Here is a 23999-nt window from a genome sequence, read left to right as displayed (position 1 = left end):
CTGTGTATTTCAGAGTGGCTCACCCACATGGGTCTCCTCGATGCCCCTGGGCCCAGCCCCTCCTGTTCCCAAGTCCCAGTGAATCTCCCCTGCACCCCCCCACTTGGTACAAAGAAATTAGGTTTTCCTGGCTGTTAATTGAATTACACTGCGGGAAAGCAGAGAAGTTGCAGCTCGGGAAAGCCTATTGGAGAGTCGTGTTGCCTTTGTGGCTGCTGTTAGCACTTGCCACGGAGAACTCAGCCCTGTGCGTACGATGCCCGCCCCTCCCCGGCTCTCCTGCCTGCACCCCTAAAGCTGCAGTCCCTGACGCCTGCCCTAGGAGTGGCCCGCTGAGGCTGCCCGAACAGAGAAGCCACAGCTTTTTGGTGACGGCCAAATTCCATTTCCCAAAGCCAGACACTGCGTGCATGCGGAGCAGACAGACAGACAGCGAGAGGTTGCCAGCCCCTGCCCCCACAGTAGCACAGGCTTAAAGTAGAGGGAGGAACTGCCTTCTGGAAGCCTTGGTCCCCTTATTTGAAAAATAGGGATAATAAGACTGACTTCTCATGTTTGTGGTCGGGGGAGATCACGGAGCGATGAGCCAAGAGGCGAAAGCATCCTTATTGCCTGCTCCATCATGGGTGTCAGGGCACAGCGAGGCCGTGGAGATTAATCAAGAAATACACTGGGACCTGGGCTTTGGACCGGGGAATAATAACAATGCCTGCCTCCCTGGAGTTAATTCGTGTAAAGGAATGGAATACTGCCAGCTCGTGGTCCATGGTAAGTTCCAGTAAAAAGTAACCACAAGAGTGCGTGTGTGTGTGTGTGTGTGTGTGTGTGTATCTGTGCTCCTGCAGGTGACTGCACACGGACATGTCTCCAAGGAATTCTTGGGGTCTGCCTTCAACCCCGGAAGCCCTCTGGGGCACAGCCAGGTCTCGGTGCGGTGAAGGTTCAGTTGTGTTATTGCTGAGATTCAGTAGAGCGGACAGACCTTGTGGTCCAGGGCAAGAAGCAAGAGGGAGGTGGAGGGAAGAGGAGAGCAGATGGGGCGGGACACCGCCGTCCTGGGGTCCCCTCTGGTGGGGTGCTGCCTCACTGAGCCCATCTGTACAGCAGCCAGGAGGGCTGAGGCCCCCAGTGTGTGGGCGCAGGAGGGCACCGGGGCCTGGCCTGGGGGAGCGGCACGGTGGCAGAGTTCTCTGTGCCGTTGTTGACAGGAAGACTGAAGGGCGGGGAGAAGAGAGGAGGTGAGTTCTCTGCTTCTTGCCCAGGACAGGGGGCTAAAGACCCCCATATGCGAGGAGAGTATGCTGAGTCACGGAGTCGCCTCCCAAAACAGCGAGCTGGCATCTCAGACTGTCTTTTCCTCTCTCCAGAGACCCAGACGCCCCCGGGGCCCAAAGCCTCCGATCCCTTTGAGTGTTTTTTTCTGCCATGACCCCAGCTATCCAGCTCTAGTGCAGACACTCTCGGCCTCCCACTGCAGTTCTTTCCCTAACCAGCAAAAAACACTGGAAAATTCCTTCTTAGGCCGAATGGAAGGTCTGTGCTTCCCCCTTTGCAAAGAGCTGTTGTGCCATGGCCCCCCACCCACTCCCTGAAGGTCGTGCATTCCCACTTTTCACCCACTCTTGACACGGCACGGTCTGAAGTCTGCCCAGCTTCCTGGTCACACCCCAGATTGGTCATGTCCGCCGTCAAGCAGAGTGCCCAGAGCAAGACGTCATGTTTCATGAGTTGTCTGGAGCGTGTAACTGGAAGTCCTAAAAAGCTGGGAACTAGTTCTCCCAGTGTCACCTTACCTCCCACCGTCAGTGTTAGAGCTTTATGTGGCAAGCATTGCCACACCTGTCCACCTTGAAGATGCACTGTGCTTCCCAGCAGTGAGACTGCAGGCAAATTTCATCCCCTTGTGGCCTCAGTTTCTTCGTTTGTAAAGGGAAGGGTCCGTGTAGATGATCTGTGCCTGTGCCATTCGACAGAAACGAAACATGAGCCACATATGTAACCAAAATCTTCTAGTCGTCACAAGCTCAAAAAAGTAAAAAGAAACATGTGAGATTAGTTGTAATAGTATATTTTATTTAACTTAATTCATCTAAAATATTAACATGTAATTGATATGAAAGTTATTAATGAGATGTTTTCCCTTCTTTTCCCTCTTCCTGTGTTTTTCAAATCCAGTGTGTGTCGTACCGCCATAGTGCATCTCAGTGTGCACTGGCCGCGTTTCAAGTGTCCAGTGGCCGCAGGTGACTAGTGGCTACTATATGGAACATTATCTGGGCTCTGCAACTGTAGGACTCTGTGATTCTGTGGAATAGCCTGGCAAGGAACTTCTTAAGGTGTGGGTGCATTTATCTGATACTTTCCTTGGAACAGCAGAGGAATATGAGAGCCTTGGGGTGGGGCCAGTCAGTACCCATGTTTGGTTTTTTTGTTTTTGAGGAGGATTAGCCCTGAGCTAACTGCTGCCAATCCTCCTCTTTTTGCTGAGGAAGACTGGCACTGAGCTAACATCTGTGCCCATCTTCCTCTACTTTCTATGTAGGACGCCTACTACAGCGTGGCTTGACAAGTGGTGCCATGTCCGCACCCGGGATCCAAACCGGCGAACCCCGGGCCACCGAAGTGGAACGTGCAAACCTAACCGCTGCGCCACCGGGCCAGCCCCAAGTACCCATGTTTTTGAGCCGCTGCTACATGGCAGACACTTTACATATGTGGACTCTGCCCCTGTAACAACTCTGCAGGGTAGACGGCCATGTCACAGGTGATGAACCTGAGGCTCAGGGAAGTTAAGCAAGCTGTGTTGAAAGCCGCAGAGCTGGTAGAGACGCAGTAGAACCCATATCTGCCCGGGCCGCAGAAGCAATCTCCTCTTCTTCATGGATGGGTCCCCCGAACCTGCCCTGAGGTGTGGGGCTGTGAGGAGAGTGGTGGGTTGTGCTGTGTGGGGCTCATTGCCATAACAAGCAGCCAGCTGGTAGGAAATGAAGTGCGCCCACTATAGGCCCTGGACGTGGTTGTTACTCTACTCGGGTCTGAAGGACCAAGTGGGCTCTGAGACCCATCCAGGATCTCTGGTTACCCCTGTGTCTGTCTCTTCGAACAAACTTGATTGGGAAGACAAGCTCCCTGAGGTGAGACTGGCATATATGGAAGTGCAGGTTGTGCACTGCTCAAAGGTACATGGCCTAAGGGGCAAGTGGAGTCTGCAACCCAGTCCCTGTTCCACTGGCCACGCTGTGGCTCCTAGCATCAGTTTTTATCCAGCCAGAGGAGTGCCTTTATAGGTGACACACAGGCCCCGGACAGGTTAGTACAGCCCTGCTGGAGAACAGAACAGGGATATTCTGCAAATTTTTCGCTCTAGTGCAGAGCCTTGAAGTTCCTCTACCAAAGACTTTTCCTTTCCCCTCCCTTCCTCAAACCTCTGACCTAGGCTGGGGCTTGACCCTGCTCCCGCCCCCTATTCACACACAAACACACACACACACACACACACACACGCACGCGCGCACACACACACCCCTGCATGAACATCCCCCCGCCCCCACCTCTGTGGCTTCAGCAGCAGCCTCCAGGAGCAGGGCCTCAGGGCTCAGCCAGCCCGGCGGTGCCCGGCCCCAGTCTCTGCCCAGTCATTGCTGGGAGAGCAGAAACAGCCCACCGGCCTCTCGCCCCACACCCCCGCATTTCAATCCTCCAGGAAAAATGGAGGCATCTGCAATGCAAGGCCCGACTTGTTGATGTAAAATCTTACTCTATATTCCACCCAGGTTTATACGAGTGAATTATGCAAATCTTTGATGGAAAAATATTCCTCCGCACATCCTTGAGCGTGTAAAACCTTAGTCAATAATTCATACTCAGATGTCTCTGACTGCAGGCTTTTTCTTCATTATAACTTGCACCTCGTTATTTGTCTTTTGGATTTTATTGTATATCCTGGTGTAATGCCGTGCATTATAAAATTTATCTGCTTCATTATTTGATGAGCTGGGGCTGGGGATGTTCTGAGATGCTGGCTCAGGGGCTGGGGCCAGGGCTGCCCTCGGTATCCAGTCCCGCATGACAGAAGGTGGAGGAGGTGGCTGGCTTCACGATGTGACTTCAGGGACACCGGAAGCCACCCTTCATCACCCACACCTGTTCCAAAAGTCTCCTCACCCACTGACTGACATCTCCGGTGGCACTGTCACAGCTCCATGCCTTCCTTACTTTCACTGAAGGCTTATTTGGCCTTAGAAGTCAGATGACCCTGGAGAGTCTGCTGGGGAGAACATTGTCTTGGTAGGTCTTTAAAACTGGAGGGGAGAGAAATCCTGAGGACTCTGGGAGGGAGAGAAAGGGCCAGCCACTGAAGTGGAGCAGGGATGCGGTGCCCCGAGGGGAGCCCGGGGGCAGGGAGGTCATGAGAAGAGAGAAGACAGAGCTCCCTCTTGCACCATCACCCAAGCAGGCCGGTGATGGGGTGTGGGGAGCAGGGTCTCTGCTCTGCAGAACTCAATGTGAGGAGGGAGATGGGGGATGGTGTCTGATTCTTGCAGTCCACCACAGCGCCCCCCGTCTCCAGGATAGCTAATGGGCTCTCCTCCCAAGACGAGAGCCACTGGGGGCCTGTACTCCAAGAGGCACGTTTCCCCAGGGCAGTGGTAAGGAAGAGGCAGGACAAGGACAGTCCTCCAGGTGCGTCAGAGCACTTACCTCTCCGGGCCTGCCCTGCGTGTTGCTCCCTCTGAACCTTTGCTCCAGCAGGTTCCAATGCCTGGGGTGCCCTTTTCTCTGACCCCCATTTAGGTGATGCCATGTCAGGTGCTGTGTGTTCCTCCTAGCATGGTACTTACCACTCTTTCCTGGACTTGCTGGTCTTCTTGTCCATTCTCACCACCACAGTGAAAGCCCCCGAGATCAGGTTTGCCCTGTTCACTGTCAGCTCCAGAACCCAGCATGAGCCCTGGCCCGGAGTCGGTGCTCAGGGAATGCTTGTTGGATGGATAGACGGTGCCTTCCCAGAAACACCTCAGTCAAAATTAATTTCTCCCAGTACCTTGGTGAAACTCTCATCGGATTTTCCTCATTTTCGTGTGGCTCACGCCTCTCCTCCCCCATCTCGTGTCAGGAGTATCCCCCAAGCCTGGCGCAGTACCGTGTCATGGTGTAGGTGCTGAATGCGTGTTTGTTGAGTTGGATGGAGGAGAAAGGAGACAGGATTTCACTGGCAGCCGGCACCATCTTCCCCTCCGCCCCTACCCTCCTCCTGCTGTCTGTCGGCTGGGTTGCTCAGGCCCAGAGGAGGGTCAGGCTGGAAACGCTTCTTGTCGGGGCAGTGAGAGGGGTCTCTGATGCCAGCCAGGGCCTTGGTTGTTTTGTGATGATTTTCTCAGGTCAGCAGTGGGTGGGGGGCTGAGGGGGTGAGATCTTAATGATGGCCCTGCGATCCACGTTTTCTGTTGCACTTTTTCTGGAAGAACAGAGGAGTTTCTCAGCTGTGGGAAGGGGTAACCAGCTGACTGCTGTGCAGAGACACAAAGCAAAGGCCCAGTGGAGGACTTCTAGCCTGGGGTCCAGAGACGGAGCAGGACGTCTGTGGATTCGATTCAGGGGCTCTATAAAAATCACATCTCTTCTACGCTAACTTCTAACTGAAATTCAATATTTCTTCCATTTTAACATAAGCAACAAACCCCGGCAGTAACAGTTCCTGTGACTATCGTGGATAGAATCCACAGATATTTTCATGTCACAGCTGTTGCAGATACCTCACCGTGTCCTCGTGCTCACACTGTTACAGAATTGTGCTAATATAACCCCGCACTAGTTCTTAGTGATGAAGAGTGAGAAGGAACATAGATTGATATGTGATAGACTATATCAAAAGTTTGCTTTTGAAGGTTTTTCGTATTGGTCTAACCATACTTCGATATATCTGCTTTCCTTTGTAATTCTGTGTATGTTATACATTTTAAAGCATTCTGAGGGGCTGGCCCCGTGGCCGAGTGGTTAAGTTCGCGCGCTCCGCTGCAGGCGGCCCAGTGTTTCGTTGGTTCGAATCCTGGGCGCGGACATGGCACTGCTCATCAAACCACGCTGAGGCAGCGTCCCACATGCCACAACTAGAAGAACCCACAACGAAGAATATACAACTATGTACCGGGGGGCTTTGGGGAGAAAAAGGAAAAAAAATAAAATCTTTAAAAAAAAAAAAAAAAAAAAAAAGCATTCTGAAATGGGGTCCATTGGCTTCACCAGAAGGGGCCATGCAACGTCAGAACCCTGATGAAGAGAGAGGCTGCCCCATCGTGGGTGGGAGGAGAAAGGGGGCAGGCATGTGGGGTTTCCCATAGCCCCCTTAACCTTTATTAAGCCTTTCCTCGGGCTGAGGCCCTCTGTGGGGAGGGGGAGCCGGAGGTGGGACCTCTGCACAGCACGTGGTCCCCCAGCCTGGCCTCGCCCCTCACTGGGGCCTCCTGCACCTCCTCTCCCCACAGTCCCAGCCATGATCACCTCCCACCCCAACACCACCATCGCCATCAAGGGCCACGCCAAAGAGCTCAACTGCACTGCGCGGGGGGAGCGGCCCATCATCATCCGCTGGGAGAAGGGGGACACGGTCATCGATCCTGACCGCGTCATGCGGTATGCCATCACCACCAAGGACAACGGAGACGAGGTTGTCTCCACACTGAAGGTGAGCACCCACGTCCCAGTCTCAAGGGGACCCCGACTCGCAGAAGGTGGGGAGCCCACAGCTACTACATCTTCAGCCAGTGGAAATAAATGGGGAGTCTGGGAGCCCCTCCCCACACCCCAAAAAGTACCTCCCGTTTCCTAGCTATTTCCCTTCTCCATCCAGGAACCTCTGCCTTAGAACCTCACCATATCTCCTCTCTGACAACCCCAGAGCCGTTAAATGTGTGGAACCCTCAGCTCTTCCCTCTTTTCCAAAACCCCCCGTCTCCATTCTCTCTTCTGGGACCCCTCAGCCCCTCCCTCCTGGAGCCCTCAGCCCATGCCTCCTTCCTGGGACCACTCAGCCCCTCCCTCCCTCCCTTCTGGGACCCCTCAGCCCCTCCCTTCATCTTGGACTCATCAACCCCTCCCTTCCTCCCTCCTGGGACCCTTCAGCCCTTCCCTGCATGGACTCTTCCATGCTTCCATCCTTGGAAGTTTCTAGGAAGAGGAGCTCTTGACAAGGCCCCTGGTGGGTCCCTCTCCCTGAAGAAGATGGCCTGGTTGATCCCCACTAGAGTGGGCTCCCTTCAGCAGACCAGCTCTAAAAGAGTCTCCCCATTTCCTCCCTCTCTCCCCATCCTCCTGCCCCTGCTGGCCACTTCCTAGCTCAAGCCAGCTGACCGTGGGGACTCTGTGTTCTTCAGCTGCCACGCCATCAACTCATATGGGGAAGACCGGGGCTTGATCCAACTCACTGTGCAAGGTACCCTCACCTGCCCCCAACTCCCAACCCCTCCCCGAGGGACCCAGGGACCCGACATTAACTCCACTTAAAGAGCAGGGACATCACCCACACCGTGGTGGAGGACAACAGCAATGGCCTCTGAGGAAGAGTCTGCCCACGCCCTGCCCAGAGCAGGCGAGGAGGGTGCCTCCACGCAGACCTCAGGCAGCGAGGTTGGCAATGGCTGCAGTCCCTAGAGGGCACATTGCTGCTTCCAGAAGTGGGGGCCTGAGTTTGTGGGCCCAGACCCTGGAGGAGGGTGGGAAGGGAAAGGCAAGCTGGGAGAAGTTGAAAGCTCTGCCACTTTCAGGCCACCAGCTCTGAGGAATCCCTCCGGAAGGGCCTGCCCTCTCCCCGGCCGAGAAAGGGAGGGGAACAGAGCAGGAGACCAAGCGGGCCCTTCTCTGCCTCTGAGCCCTGCTGCCAGCCCCGCCCCGTGCCACCCTGTCCAAACCCCGGGGTTCCAGGGCCCTTGGGTAGACCACAGGTGACGCCAACTCCCAGGGGTACAGCAGGACCTGGGTCCTCTCTGGGGTCAGGCAGGAGGCCAAGCTCTCCCCTGCCATCCTCACTTCTACCCCCTCTCCCTGCCACACCCCAGAGCCCCCCGACCCCCCAGAGCTGGAGATCCGGGAGGTGAAGGCCAGGAGCATGAACCTGCGCTGGACTCAGCGGTTCGACGGGAACAGCATCATCACGGGCTTCGACATTGAATACAAGAATAAATCAGGTGGGCTGTGGGCTGGGCCCGCCACGGCCACTTGGGCCACGTGCTCTGCCTGTGCCCCTCTCGTGGAACAGCCCCTGGGCCTCAGGGCTGCCTATCTAAAGCAGACATGCCAGCCCCCACCAGTGCACAAGCCCCGGTGGCTTCCAAAGGGAAGGATACTAGTCAGGCTAGGAACCTGGGGGAAGACAGAGGGACCCCCAGCTGATGGGGAGGGTGTGTCACCCCCTTCTTTCCAGGACTGTTCCTGGACCAAGGTCCACAGGGTGGTCTGATTTAAAGGCCCCAAGCCCAGGGGCTGGGGGCTGTCTGTGGGGTCAGAGATATCATGGGTTTGGCTGGGTCATCTGGCCGCTCCTGGTTTGGGATGTTGAGGATGACTGGGGATCAGAGAGCTGGTCCTTGCCAAGAATGGGTCCTTGGGACATGGAAGTCCCTGGAAAAGCTTAGATCTAAGTTTCCTCCTCCTAGAATTTCTCCCAGAGCCCTCCTCTTGGACCCAAGCTAGCTTCTGTCAGGCTGCCTGTCACTGTGAAGTCCCGTGCGGCAGAGTGAACAATGCACCCCCGGGTCTCTGGGGAAATAGGAGACCCACAGTCAGGTGGCAGGAATGGCAAGGAGGGGGCCTCAGAGGGGACAAGAGGCCTGGAGGCAACCAAGCCAATAAAGAGCTGTAGGAGTTCATGTTTGTATCTGCATGACTGTCTCTGGAAGGTACGTGAGAAACTGGCACCGGAGGGGTGCCTCTGAGATGGCACCTGGGTAGCTCCACCGTGGGAGCGAGAGGAAAACACACTTCTTGTTCTGGATCCCTTTGTACCTTTTGAATTCGATACCATAGGCCTGTATAAGCTTTTCAAAATAATTTTAAAATGAAACATGAAAAAGACTCTGGAGAATTCAACCCTCCCCAACTCCCCTTCCCCACCAACTCTCGTCTCTCAACATCTCATCTCATCTTAGCATAAATCCAAGGTTTGTTGTCCCCCAAAGCCTTCCAGACTCTTCCTGTCTTCCCTAGCACAGCACCTGGTCCCTGGCTGGCTGGCTGTCCTTTCCTCTAGGTTGTCTGAGTCTAGTCCCTGCCGTTTCCCAGCGTCTGGTACAGTGCCCAGTCACGTGGCAGATGCTCAGCAAATGGTTGTTGAGTGAGTTGAAGTGAGGTACAGGAAAGCAAATCTCTGAGCTTTATATTCACCTCTTGAGAGGCAGCCCTGTCCAGGGCATTGGGTCGGTCATCTTTGATCCTGGTTTCCACAAGGAGGAGTCCTGCCCTCAGCAGCTTACAGTCTAGTTGGAGAGAAAAGTCAGGTTGCAGCCAGCCTCCCAGGAGTTCACCCTCCGTGCAGGAGGAGGGCTGCAGAGAAGGAGGGGCAGCCACCGACAGGGGCTGTAAGCATCTCTCTGGTCCCCGTAGATGCTGCGTTAACATAGGTCTTGAAGATGGAAAGGTAACGGGCCTAGATTCAGGGCAAGGGTGAAGGCAGAGCCCGAGCAAGGCACAGGGCACTCCAGGGAGTGGCCCCTAGCAGAGGGTGCACAGATACAGTTCCTGGGCAACAAGACCTAAAAGTGCTCTGGGGCCAGGTGGGGAGGGAGCTTTCAGGCTGAGCTTTTACTTTGTTAGGGAGGTCCACAGACACTGACAGTGTCTGAGCCACCAGAGAGAGACTTGGGTAACATGGCACCTTGGAAAGATTCATCTGACATTTGTGGGAAGGAGGGGTACCCAGGAGGTGAGCAAGGAGGCTGCTGCAGCCCTGTAACTGGGGCGAGGTGATGAACATCAGGGCCACTGTGGAGACAACGGGCACAGAGAGGAGAAGCCGAGTGTACCCATCTCACACCTCAGGACTTCCTGAGGCTGGTGCCCGGGAGCCAGACAGGAAGCGACAAGTCCCTATGTATGCAGACCAACATCTCCATATGGCGGTGCACGCTCCGTCTCTCTGCCAGGGTGGCAGGGCTCTGCTCACGTCGGGGGTGGGGAGTGGGTGCCTGGGCTGTCACTCACACCCCTCCCCAACTGCCCCTTGCAGCTGCCTCCCCACCCTATTCCCCCTTGCTGCCCCGTTGCCCACTCCCCCTCCACTGACCACTCTCTGATGTGTGGGAACCTTTCCTGGGGCACAGCTCAGCAGGGCGAGCTGAGAACATCACACATCTGGAGAGCACAGCAGAAGGAAAGGCGGGCAGGGAAGATGCTATTTTCAGAGCACGTCCGCATCTTCCCCCAGCCCCCTCCATCCCCCCTGCAGGATGAGGAGCTGACATACCCACCCCAGAGCCAGGGGTGCCAGGAAGGATGGACAGGGTAGGAGGAGGGCGAATGAAAACTCAACCTCAGTCTCCCCCTTCGACAAGGTATTAAAAAAAAACAAATGACAGAATCAAGAGCACGGAGAAGCCGCCTGGTCCTTCCCTCTGCCTTTGACTGGGACTGCTCCAGACCATCCCCCTCAGCCGGGCTTCTGGCATGGCATTTAGGAAAGGAGTTCCCCGAGAACTGCAGTGAGAAATCAGAGTGAGGCCGAGGCTGTGAGCACAGCACAGCTTCCTCGTCCGTACGGTGGGAGCGGCAGTGCCTACCTTGTGGGATCGTCTTCAGGATTTTAGAGCATCTAGCAAGAGGTGGTAGTAAACCTTTAATAAATGTAAGTTCCTCTCCCCGTTCTAACTCAAACACCTCATGTGGCAGTTTATCGTCCTGTGGGACTTGCAGGCTGAAATATATATGTCTGTCAGTCAGCAACATGCACCTGGCGCCAGTAGGTTTTTTTGCAGAATCGTGCACCAGCCATGTGGTAGGGAAAGAAGAAAGAGGAGACGGAGTGTTGCCCTTGGAGCTTACAGTGCAGTTGGAGTGAGAACACACACTACGTGCACGCGTGCACACACACGCATGTGGGCGTCCTTACACTTTCCGAACTGTTACAAAGCACTATCCAGTCACATGGAATACACCACAAACTGTTACATGAGAACTGGGAAAGGTATCCAAGGGAACCAATGGGTGAGTCAAAGGAAGGAGGAGGGTGTGCGTGTGCGTGTGCATGCACACGCGTGTGTCTTTATGTAGACCTTCTCGTGCATGTGCAAGACTGGGACAAGAACTGTTCTCCAAGCGGAAGACTTGGGTTGGCCCAGTGCCAGAGCTGCGTGATCTGTAGCAAGCTACTTAACATCTTTGTGCATCTCTTTATCCATCAAATGGAGACAATGACACATAATTCTCAGGCTGGATGCAAGGATGGAGTGAGTGTGATGACTTCTGTGGAGGTGCCCAGCACAGAGCCTGGCACATACTAACCCTCCACGGTCTCCCTCCTGTGCCTCTACTCTCCCTTCCCCTCTTCCTCCTGCCCCAGACCGCACCCGGCCTGGGTCTGGACCATCTGCTCCTGACCCCCTTCTTTGCTCCCAATGTGACTTTGCCACGTTTTCTGCCATGTTGCTCATTGTGCTAATTTTCCAGGGGAAATTACCAAGTCTGGCCTTTCTAAGCCATCCCGCTCACGCTGACTTCTCCTGGCCCCAGGCAGCAGAGTAATAATACATGAATGCTGAATGATAAATAGCACCGTCCACACAAATCTATCAGATGGCGCTGTGCAGATTTAAAAATGCAGACACCACATTTCGCCCGTTTCCCAAGCGAGGAACGGGGATGCATTCTTTGCGGATGGCCCTCCAAGCCCAGAAGGCAGCTTCGTGGTGCGAGCTGTCGGCCACCACGGGGCGAGCCAGCCTGGTGTGGCGTGTTGTTCTGTGTGAGCTGGAGTGTGGCTGTGAGAGGGACTGGTGTTGGGATGTTGTGAGGGGTCATTGTGACCCAGGGAACCTCGTCTCGGTGCTGCGGAGAGATGGCCATGGGGGGCTCAGAGCCGTGATGCAAGGAGAAAATCAGAGATGCAGAATGGGTTTGTTTCCCAAGCGCGGGCAGCTAAATGCTCCAGATGTGGCTTTTGTCCAAGCTGTCCCCCCTCTATGGCGAATGTGTCCCTGAAAATCCAAAGGCTCCACGTCCCCTCGCAGCAGGCAGCCCACAGAGTAGAAGGCACTGACATCTCCCTAGCCGCTTCCTTATTTTTTTAAGAAGAATATTTTGCATCATAAACCCTTTGATGAAGAAAGGGAGAGAGAGCCCTTAATGAAATATGTTAATCTGGGTAAGCCAGGCTCATATGAAAGGGAATATTAAAAGAGACAATATTCGCCACAGCCAGCTCAATACTCTGGGAGACCTGAAAGGGAAAGGGAAGAAAATACGGCTCCTGATTTCAGCTATTCAGGGTCAGGGCTATGGCAGTGATGAAGTTTGGAAAACGAGCTAGAGACCTCCAGATTGGACTCTGATGCATTAACCCAGAAGGGTTGTGGAGAGAGAGCTGTTTTGTGCCAACATCAAAGATGATTTGGGAACGTAAGGTCAAATCCACCTGCAAACGACGGGCAAAAGCGGAAAAAAAGAGGCTAGTCTCTGGGACATCCCCCCAACCTTCCTGTGATTGGCAGCTGAGTAAGGCAAGGAAAGGAAAGGCAAAGGGTATTTATTGTGACTACAAAATGCAGAGGAACTCCAAGCCCAAAGTGAAGGACAAAGAAGTGACTATGGTCTAAAGCCAAAAGTGGGTTTTAAGTGCCCAACACATGCCAATCAGGGAGACGGACAAAGCTTTAGACATGGCGTCTGTCTTCAGGGAGCTTAGCATCTCCTTGGGCAATTGCCACTGAAACATGAGCCCTCAAAGGAAGATCCCCTACGAGGAAGAGGGCTCTAATGCTGCAGGAGCGCAGAGGAGAAGAGTGGTGAAAGGTGGGCTGGAAAGGGTGGCACAGGCCAGATGCTGCCCGGCCTGGGTCTTGTTAAGAGAGTTTGTCATTACCCCAAGAGCAAGAAAAAAGTATTGAAGAGTTTTAGGCAAGAGGATGACAGTATCAGATCTGTGTTATGGGAAGACCACTCTCAATGCTAAGATAGAGCGCTTGGCCTGTAAAGAGGTGCTCAATCATATTTGTAGAGTGAGTGATGGTGGCAGTGTGGAGAACAGATGGAAGGGGGCACACAGTGGGTCCTAGGAGGCTACCTAGTTAGGATGTTATTTCCCCTGGTCCAAGTGAGAGATGACAGTGGCTTGGCCTGGGGCACGGATGGAGAGGGAGAGAAGTGGAGAGATTCAAGAAATGCATAGGACACAAAAGCTATAGCACTTGATAGGCAGGGAGAGAGAGAGAGAAGAGTCAAGAAAACACCTAAGTTTCTGGCACAACATGGTGGATGGTGGTGCCATTTCCTGAGACAGGGACTCTAGGAAGGCAATGAGTTTACAGGGTATGTGGGCAAGACTTCTGTCTTGGACATGTTGAGAGTGAGGTGCCTTTGAAACATCCAAGAGGAGATGTCAAGTAACCAGTTGGCTATAAGGGTCTGGAGTTCAAAGAAGAGGTCTAGGCTGGATACAAATCTGTGAGTTATCTGTATAGGCGGGACTAGAAGCCATGGGTGGGAGAAGTGTATGGGGGAGAGGAGCGCCTAGGGTGGAACCTTGAAGAACTCTAGCCATTAATGGTAGGCTAGGAAGGTGCACCTGCAAAGCAGACAGGAAAGAAATGGCCCGAAAGATAAAAGAAAAGCCAGAGAGTGTCTCACCAGGGAAACCAAGGGAAGAGTGGTTCAGGAAGAAGGGAGGGGTCCAAGTTGCACACACCTGACAGGCCCAGTGAAAAATTAGGATTGGTGACCTTAGGGTCACCTATCCTGTGTAAATGTGCTGATGTCATAGGAGGGTGTGAGGAGTAAATGGTGAACAGTCCATCCCCACACCTGGTGCATCTCAGGTGCTTGGCATAAATGTTAGCGCCTCTTTTCCTTATCCCCTCTGTGTTCAGATGCATCATGTGGGTCCCCTCCCTCGGCCTGCGCTCATCAAAAATGAATGTACTGACTCATGGTCACTGTCCCTCTCCTGTAAACACAGGCAAATCAAGGGTGACGTGTGAGCTGGCACCAGCTCCCAGGATGCCACAGAGAGAAGCGAACACCTGCCTGCGTGTCGGTAGCCCATTCGCTCCCAAACCAAAGAGGTGCCCGCCGCAGGCAGGAACCCTCGCATTTGCAGTTCTGGCTTAACCTGCCTGCCACCGAGTGACTCTCCGGGTGGTTGGGGTATTTTAAAAGACAAGGAGAAAATTATGTGTTTCTGAGCATCCACAGCCTGCCATTTGGGCTTTGGCTCATGAAACCAAAGAATTAAATGCAAAACCGCAGATGGGGCGCTGGGCCAGTGCCCTTCACAGATGCTGAGCCTGCGCGGCTCAAAGTGGTGTTTTGAAAGACATCAAGATCTCAGTTAACCAGAATCTGGGGGAGCGGGATCGTCTCTTCTGGTGAACCGATTCTCCTGATTTATCAGGCATTAGCTTAAAAAGGAAAAACAACCAGTCTTCCTAAGAAATCTTTCTAGAATGTGCTAGCCTCCTTTCCTGATTCAGGGATTAAACTATAGTGAGTACAATTTAATCTTTTCTACTGAGAATTTTCAGGGTCCTCTACTGTGGATTTAAAAGGCATGGAAAATTAGACTGAATAGTGACATCGGGACATGCCCTGGGAAGATTTTTAAGCCCTAGTATCAGCTCATTTCCTTGTGCTTTGCCGTTTTTTCTTTTCAAAGTGAAGTGCTGATAAACTAATCTGGTTTTGAATTCTGGGTTTGGAAGGTCCTAGCTGAGGCATTGCTGTAATTGCAGACCCCTCCCATCTTTCTCTGGAATCCCCCAGTAGGTGCACAGCAAAAACATGTTGAATCAATGACTAGATTCCTCTGGAGATGCAGGATGTTTACAGTCACAGTATCCTGAGCGGCATTTCTCTCGTATTTTTCACATTCTACAGTTTTGCTAAACGTTAGCCCTGGAATGGGCTGCCAGCACCCCCATATACATCGGGAGCATGCTAATGCCTTTGTTGGCTCTTGATCCTAAAGACTCTGAGACCATTCTCTTGCTGGTGAGAGAAAGAGGGTGGGGCCTGGGCTGGGGACTCTGGCACTTGGTCTGTCCCCCTGACAGACCAAGTAATGCTCAAGACCACAACTGCACAAGTGCACAGGAAAGGAAATACAGAAGCACACACAGAGAGAAGGAGAACGGGGGAGAAGACTTGGCTTCCCCCTTTGCACTAGGACCATTGGGTGGATGGGGTAGCTCACGATTACAGCAGGTCACTGATGTGGTGTGAGAGACCAGGATGAAGGGCACTGGCCAGTCAGACCCTCAGGGACAGCCAGCAAATGGTGGTCTTGGAAGGGACCTTGGGAAACATCTCGTTCAACCCCCATCTGAGGTTTGAGCTCACAAGCTGGCCCAAGACAGAGGAGAATCAGGCTTCTGACTCTCCAGCCAGTGCATTTGCTGCTCACATCCTCAGGCATGGTCTCTTTGGTTTCCTTGAGCTTCATGAAACAGGCCCCTTGCACTCTCTGTGAAGTTGTTAAGGCCTGTGGCCTCTCAATGCAGTCAATGTGAGCTGGACCCGTCTGAGCATCAAAGTTGAGATTGGGATGTGCTGATGCTTGAGGCTGGGGAGTGGTCTGGAGTTCACCTGGCTATGGTTTGAAATGGGTGTCCTCTCTCCAGATTCCTGGGACTTCAAGCAGTCCACACGCAACATCTCCCCCACCATCAACCAGGCCAACATCGTGGACTTGCACCCAGCATCTGTGTACAGCATTCGCATGTACTCCTTCAACAAGATTGGCCGCAGCGAGCCAAGCAAGGAGCTCACCATCAGCACAGAGGAGGCAGGTGAGCACCTCGCCCTACCACCCCTGCCCATGGCCTCTGGGATCAGGGACATCTGGGCCACACCCACCCTGCCCACTGGCAGGGGGCTTGCAGTTAGAAAAGGAGAGGAGATATCTCAAGGTTTTTGTTTGTGTCTGCCTCTGGATCATTCCAGGCTCTTCTAGCTGACCTTTTCCAGATGGGGTTCTAAATGCTGGTCTCTTGGGAGCTGTCCGTGGTTCTGCCCCACTCCCCTGGGCCCAGCCTGTCTGGAAAGGACAGACGTGCTGGATCTGCAAAGGATGGGCTAATAGTACCCTGGATTATTTCCTGCAACTTTTATCATGGAGTTTTCCTGAAAGTTTAAACAAGATTTCTCTTGCTGTGTTTTCTCTTGTTATTGTAAAATATAAAATAATGCAAAAAAGTACGTATAACATATGTGTACCATTATATGAATAATAGTAAAGTAAAACCTAGTATAGCCAATACTCATTATCAATTGGTAACATGCCACAGATTCTCCCGATGACCCTTCACAACTATAACCCCATCCCTCTCCCTGAAGTAACCAGTATCTCAACTTTCTTGCTTTTCTGTTTTTATCCTGTTACCACAAGATACACATAAACCATATCATTTAGTTTTGCCTATTTTTCAATAGAATGATTCATGAAATCATAGTTCATATGTTCTTTTGTGTCTTCCTTATTTTGATCAATATTATTTTTGTGAGCTTCATGCTGTTAGTACAGCTGTTGTCATTTGTGCGTCTTCAGTGCTGTATAGTATTCCATTTTGTGATTATACCACAGCCTGTCCATTCTACTATATGGAAATTGGTTGTTTAGAGTTTGGAGCTGTGAACATTCTTGTACTTGTGTGCTATACACAGGGTCCTGAGTTTCTCTAGGGGATATAAACAGTTGTTGAATTACAGAGTCATCAGACGGACATACTTCTAGAAAAGTAGAAGTATACTTCACACAAAAAAAATGCCAAAATGTTTTCCAAAGTGTTGTACCAATTTTCTCTCCCATGATCAGTGTATAAGACTTCCTGCCACTATATACCCTTGCCTACACTTCATACTATCAAACTTTTTAAAAAATTTTGCCAGCCTGCTGGATGTGGAGTAGTATCTCATTGTCATTGTTTGCTATATTTTCAGCAAATTATGGAGAATGAAGAGGAAATTTAGCCACTGTGATCATTTCAAGGGGACTCAAACAAAGGGCCTCTGCTTTTGTATATGAGCTTTTCCTTTCTCCCCGTCAGTCCTCCAGCTCAGGGGGATGGGAGTGAGAACACGGGACTCTTTTCTTCCCAGACTCTATTCGTGATGTTGTTTCTCACCTCCCTCCCCCACCAGCTCCTGATGGGCCCCCCATGGATGTCACTTTGCAGCCGGTGACCTCACAGAGCATCCAAGTGACTTGGAAGGTAAGTGAGGTCAAAGGCATTTCCCCTGAGGTGCCTCCTTGCCTCCTCCCTCCTCGACCCAGGAATGAAGCCCCAGCAGGCTTGCTGGTCTCTGGTCTCCTGTAATGCCTATGCCTGTTTTTTTGGGTAAACCCAGTGCAGGTGGAGGGAAGGAAAGAGAGGAGGATAGCGGGGCAGGTCCTGCCACCAATCCCCACTCTCCTCCTCTCCCTGGCTCTCTGATGGAGACCTGTGTGTGGGGTGAGATGAAGACCTTGGCAATGCCAACAAGAGAAGATGGTTTTTCCACCACACTGGCCTGTCCTCCAAACCCCACATGTTGTAGTAGGTTGGAAGTTGAATTTGACTTTGCACAAAGTTCAAGGGGGCCCTGTGGATGATGGGAGATGACAGGACAGGGTCTCACCCTCATCTTGGCCCTGTGACTGGACCTGGGAGGGACGGCAATGCCATCCTCTGTCTTCTCTAGGTGAGGCCTTGGACAGGAGCCTTGGTCTTTTCAGGTCTCAGTTTCTTCTCTATAAAATCAGGATGACAATAACTGCCCTCTCTTCCTCTGGGGGTGGAGGACCTGTAGAGAAAACAGACCAGTATATGCTGCAGCCATTTCTAAGGGACAGAGACCTGTAAATTCTAGTGGGTGTCTAAGAATCTGTCACTTAAGGAAACTCTTAGAGGAGATTCCATAGCTGGGCAGGGAAACAGAGCAGAATAACCTTGAGCAGGACCAAGAGACCCTTTCCTGGGTAACTGGCCTCATCGCCGCATCCCTTCCATGGGCGCGGAAGGGCTGACAATGCTGATGGCTCCCTGTTGCTCTGCATTGTCCAGTCTCCCGGTATCTTCCTAGACTAACTTATCTGACCCTCTGTTCCTTTGAGCGTGCCAGAAGATGTATTTGTATCCTCATCCATCAGAGGAGGCCATGGTATAGAGATGCAGGGTGACTTGCCCACGGCCATTCAAGTAGTGACAGGAGCAGGACTTAAACATACAAAGTCTGGAGCCCCAGCCCAGTGTCCCCACCACAGCCCACTGCATGGAGGTCAGGAACAGAGAGCTTTCTTAGGGCCTGTCCATGTTCTGCTTCTTGGAGCTTTCTCGTCTCAACCGAGCAGCTTGCCGAGTTGCCTCCTGGATCGGACGTCCAAGCTCATTTTCTGACTGTGACTCCTGATGGGAAAAGCCCAGGTACTTTAGTCCTCCTTCTGGGCCCTGCAACAAGATACATTTAAGCATGGGAGAGACTCACAAGGGCCTAGTGATATTTTCCCTGAAAAGATTGTACTCTTATGCACGCATGCACACACACGCACAGAGATAGACGGCAGAGCCTTCTTCCTTCCCTCCCTAGAGAAATGACCAGGATGAAAGCAGGACTGGGGCCGGGCAACTGGTCGTTCCTGGGGACCAGCCCACCTACAGATGCCTAGAACCACAATTCCCCTCCAGATTCAGATCGGGGCTCCAGGGCTTTCCTCAGAAACTGGGGATGAAGCCAGGAGTCCAATCTCTAATTCTTGTCTGCATCTTGGCTCTGGACCCATTTCCGAGGAATACTCTGAGGAAGCCAGGAGGTGCGGGTGGGGAACAAATAATTGTGTAAAACACGGAGATGTTTGGCTACAAAGCTCCGACCTGGAGGTCGATAAAAATTTAGAATCAGATTTATTTCTCCAAAGTCTCATAATGAAAAATAAAATTGATTAGAAAGTTAGAACTTCAGAATGACCCAGCCCATCAATAAATTTGGGGCTGACTTCTCAGGGGATTTTTTTTTTTAACACCAAGAAACAGATTAATGAAAAATAAAGATTCACTCGAAAGACAAGTCACTTCATTTTAAGACTCTTTCCGCGAGATGGATCGCCACTGCTTTATGACATAAATTTGCAATCAGCCCTATTGATTTCTTAATGCTTCAGAGAAATATTGTTAAGATTGATTTAAATCCTGAGTGTGCCTGATGGGGGGTGGGGCGTAAGGGAGAGGGGGAGAGAGACAGAAGAGGAAAGAAAGAGAGAGAGAAGGGAGGGAAGATTTGTATAAATATGTGAATGCATTTATGTGTGTGTAGGGCATTCCTGGATGTCTATCCAAGGCGTCTACCAGTACGTGCTGTTATGAAGGCAGGTTGTGTGGTGCTGTGTACAAGTGTACATCATGGTATGGGGGCTCTGGGTATGCAGGCGTGTGTCGTTGTGCATATCAGAACGTGTGTCAATATGGAAGTATATATGTAATATGAGCGTATATGTCAGTGTGAAGACAAGGGTATCTTGAAGATGTGTTTGTTGCTATCATAGATGTCTGTCTGTGTGTGCGAGTGTGCGCAGACAGATGTGTGCAGATACGAGACCCAAATTCAGAAATTCGCCTGCTTACAAACTTAGCAAACAGGACTGCCCAACTGCAGAGAGAAACATTATTCAGGCATTAACAGAAAGTCAGGTCGATTAAATACACACACACACCTATTTAGTGAGTTCAAAACAATTATGTTAAATTAAAAACTTCATTTTATTGAGTTAACAGTGAGCTAAAAATGCAGTTCATTTAAAACACTCATTGAATTACAAAAAAAAAACAGTGGGGCCGTTTTACTAACTTAATTGTTTTTGATCTCGCTATTTTTTAGTACAATAAAAGGTGGGCTTTTAAATTAACTTCATTGTCTTTAAAACCCTGATTCAAGCTGTTTTTATATGCTCTGGGGTAGGGCTCTCTCTCACTTTATGGATGGGCTGGCCCGCTCGTTAAAGGCGCCAGTTTCTATTTGTGGGTCTAAATATATCTGGCCGGGGTAGGTGTGTGCATGAGGATGTTGGCTTTGATGGGACTGGATGTGTGTGTTCCTGGTTCTGGATATGAGGAGATGTACCAGGAACACGGGGAGAGTGGGGTCTGGTTTTGTGTCAGGGTTCAAGCTTGGGGTGAGAGTACCTGAGACAGACGCCAGTGGAGTTTCTCCAGTCGCCTGGCTGACTGGGATCGGCCCTTCCTTTCCGCCAGCCTAATCAGAGCCCTGAAATGCCCCCTTCTCACCGCACGTCCTTGCCCGTCTCTGTCCCTCCACCACGGAGCCGGCGTCAGGCTTCAGCCCTCAACACACCCCAGCCCTTGGCCAGGACGTCCGGGCCAGCGGCACAGTCCAAGAGGGGCGGGCCCTTACGAAAGTCAGGACTCTTTTTTAACTTGTAGTAAAATATATGTACCTTTTTATGGACATAAAATTTACCATTTTAGCTGTGTTTGTGTGTCCAGTTCACAGGTGTTAAGTCCATTCACAATGTTGTGCAACCATCACCACTATCCTCTCCAGAACTTTCATCCCAAACAGGAACTCTGTACCCGTTAACCAATAAGCCCCCCACACCCATCCCCAGCCCCCCGTAACCTCTATTCTACTTTGTCTCTATGAATTTGCCTATTCTAGGTAGCTCATAGAAGTTGTATCATTGTTTTGTGTCTGGCTTCTTTCACTTAGCATAACATCTTCAGGGTTCATCTATGTTGTACATGTGTCAGAATTTCATTTGTTTTTAAAGCTGAGTATTATTCCATTGCATGTATAGACCACATTTTGTTTGTCCACTCATCTGTCCACAAACACTTGGGTTGTTTCCACCTTTGGCTGTTGTGAATAATGCTGCTATGAACACGAGTGTGCAAAGATCTGTTTGAACCTTTTTCAATTCTTTTGGGTATATACCAAGGAGTGGAATTGCTGGATCAAAAGGTACTTCTATGTTTAACTTTTTGAGCAACTGCCAAACTGTTTTCCACATTGGCTGCACCATTGTACGTTCCCACCAGCAATGTACAAGGGCTCCAATTCCTCCATATCCTCGCCAACACTTGCTATTTTCCATTTTTTGATAATAGCCATCCTAGCGGGTGTGAAGTGGTATCTTGAGACTCTGTCTTTTTATTCAAATTAATTGTTGACCTCCCCCCCCATCTAGTTACTTTTTGTCTGCTGTTCCATTTCTTCCAGGCCCCTGAGCCCATGCCAAATGACATCCCTATTCATTCATTCATTCATTTATTCAATAAATATGTATTGAGGGCCTACTACATGCCAGGCACCATCTGGACACTGAGAGTATAGCTATAAACAAAACAGACAGCACTCCTTGTCCTCGTGGCCTTTACATTCTAATGGGCACAGATAGACACATAAGTAAAATGTATAGAGTGTCAGATGATGCTAGTGCTGTGGAGAAAAATTAAGCCAGGAAGCAATATAAGGAGGACAGGACAGAGGGCAGGCAGCAGTCTTACATAAAGAGCTTGAGGAAGGCCCCATTAAAAAGGGGGCATTTCAGCAAAGACACTGCAGAGGTGAGGAGGCAAGCCGTGCAGATATCCAAGGAAAGAGGGCTCCCCCTGAGACAGGAACGTGCCTGCTGTGAACAGCACAGAGGCCAGTGGGCTGGAGCATGGGAAGCACGGGGAGAGGAGATGGGTCCAGGAGGGAGTGGGGGCCAGCTCACGTAGAGTGGGTAGCTATAGCCATTGTAAGGGCTTGGCTTTCACTCTGAGTGAGATGGGAGCCTTCGAAGCGCTGGGAGCAGAGGAGTGAGATGATCTGACTTTGGTTTTAAGAGCATCATCTCAGAGTGTCCCGTGTCTTCGTCTCCCCACCCCACCGCCACCCCATACCCACAGGCGCCCAAGAAGGAGCTGCAGAACGGCGTCATCCGGGGCTACCAGATCGGCTACAGAGAGAACAGCCCTGGCAGCAATGGGCAGTACAGCATCGTGGAGATGAAGGCCACCGGGGACAGCGAGGTCTACACCCTGGACAACCTCAAGAAGTTCGCCCAATATGGGGTGGTGGTCCAAGCCTTCAATCGGGCTGGCACGGGGCCCTCGTCCAGTGAGATCAACGCCACCACCCTGGAGGATGGTGAGGGCACCAGCAGAGGGTAGGAGGTGTAGATCCTGGGCATGGGCACAGCCAGGTCTGCCAAGGATGGCTTGGGGCCCTTCCACTGCTCCTGGGCCCCATCATGGTCCTGTAGTCTGCAATGGCTGCCTGGATCCCTCCTTCTCTTCTTGCCCGTTGGCTCCTCGAGGGATGTTTGGTCCATTCAGCACGACGGCCCTCTCCATCCATTGGCTGGCTCTCTAGCCACCGGCTGCCGCTGCTCTGCCCGTCAGTCTGTCTGTTGATCTATGGGCCTGTCTGAGCGCCTGTCTGTCACCCATCTGACTCTCTGTCCATGCTTCTCCCTCTCCTTGTTTCTCCTCCCTCGATCTGGCCCCTCACCCATCTCTCTCCACAAGCTCTTTCCTCTAGAGCCTGGGTCCTGTTTCTCCTCCCCTATAGCCTCCGGGTTGGAAGAAGGGCAGAAGCTAAGTAACCTTTGTACTTCTGGGCTGGAACCTGTCCACCGTCTGTTTTAGGCACCAGAGATAAGACTGTGGAGTTAGGAAATCCCAAGATCCATGTGGCAGAGGATTTAAAGGCTGGTTTTTAAAACTTAATTCTTTGAGGGCTAGAGAGGACTCCCTACTCTGATGAGCAAGAGGCCCGGTTTCTCAGGGGAGAGGTTAGGAGGAGCAGGAGCGGGCCTGCTCTCCAGGCACAGAGAAGACCAGCTGGTGCCTGAGCCTGTGCCAGGAAGGGAGAGGAGGCATGGCCCTTGATGCCCCCCGAGATGGGGCCGGGCGGCCACAGTCCCCCAACGAGCAGAATAAAGAAGAAACAGAGCACTCTCACACTTCCTTCTTGATGCCCCAGCCTAAAACCAGGGTCAGAGATTAAAACCTGGCACTGAGTCTGAACCTACCCCCAGCAGAGGGAGGGGACTGAGTCCTGGGAGCATAATGACATCTCCCCATGGCCCATCAGAGTACCCAGCATTCCACCATTAGAGAGTCATTCCTTTAGGTTAAACAGTGCCCTCTCCGTATCTCCTTCTTTCTGAAAAGGCAGACACTCTTGGGAGGAAGGACGCATCAGGGCCGAAACACCTGAGAGTAGATTAGCTCATACCAAGGGTTCTTAACTTTGGCTACAAATTGGTGTTATCTGGGGAGCTTTAAAAATCCTGATGCCCAGGCTCTGTCCCCATAGATTCCCATTTAATTGCTCTGGGGCACAAGCTGGGCTTTGAGAAGGAACAGACTTCAGTAGGCCCAGGCACTGGGCCCCTGGGAAAAAGTGAGAATGCAAAAAGAGGGAAGGGCACGTAGCAAGTAGTGAGCTGCATAGAAGCCCAAGAGGACATCCCCCCATCCTACCCCCTGCCCATCCCCCACTCGCCCCCTCCCCTCCATGATGCTGGCCAAAGGCCTGGCTAGGTTGAGGAAGATCAGCCTGTCAACTCTTCAAACCAGGAGCACTAATACCCAGCGGTGCTCTGACACAGTGGTTCTCAAACCTGAGCGTACACCAGCATCTCCTGGAAAGCTGTAACAGATTGCCGGGCCGGCCCCCAGAGTGTCTGCTTCAGCAGGTCTGGGGAGGAGGCCAAGAATTTGCATTTCTAATAAATTCCCAGGTGATGCTGATGCTGATGTTGCTGATGCAGGGAGCACCTGTGAGAACCACAGCAGTAAGAGCTAGGTCATTACCCATAA

The 23999-nt window shown here is 51.9% G+C and overlaps 1 protein-coding gene across 5 annotated transcripts in view; it reads left to right on the top strand.

Annotated features, from left to right (window-relative positions):
• DSCAML1 (DS cell adhesion molecule like 1) overlaps positions 1–23999 on the top strand; it is a 339404-nt gene that overhangs the window by 283163 nt on the left and 32242 nt on the right. For all 5 annotated transcript variants that reach the window (XM_070623205.1, XM_008516706.2, XM_070623206.1 and 2 more), the window contains 6 exons: positions 6486–6685; positions 7336–7432; positions 8055–8183; positions 15819–15986; positions 17338–17408; positions 22080–22320. In XM_070623205.1, coding sequence (XP_070479306.1) covers positions 6486–6685; positions 7336–7432; positions 8055–8183; positions 15819–15986; positions 17338–17408; positions 22080–22320 — 906 coding nt within the window. The remainder of the gene's footprint in view (positions 1–6485; positions 6686–7335; positions 7433–8054; positions 8184–15818; positions 15987–17337; positions 17409–22079; positions 22321–23999) is intronic.

This window comes from Equus przewalskii, chromosome 6, assembly GCF_037783145.1.
Source record: "Equus przewalskii isolate Varuska chromosome 6, EquPr2, whole genome shotgun sequence".
Lineage (NCBI taxonomy): Eukaryota > Metazoa > Chordata > Mammalia > Perissodactyla > Equidae > Equus > Equus przewalskii.
The sequence above is the reverse complement of the archived record's forward strand: the minus strand, read 5'-3'. Positions and strand labels throughout refer to the sequence as shown.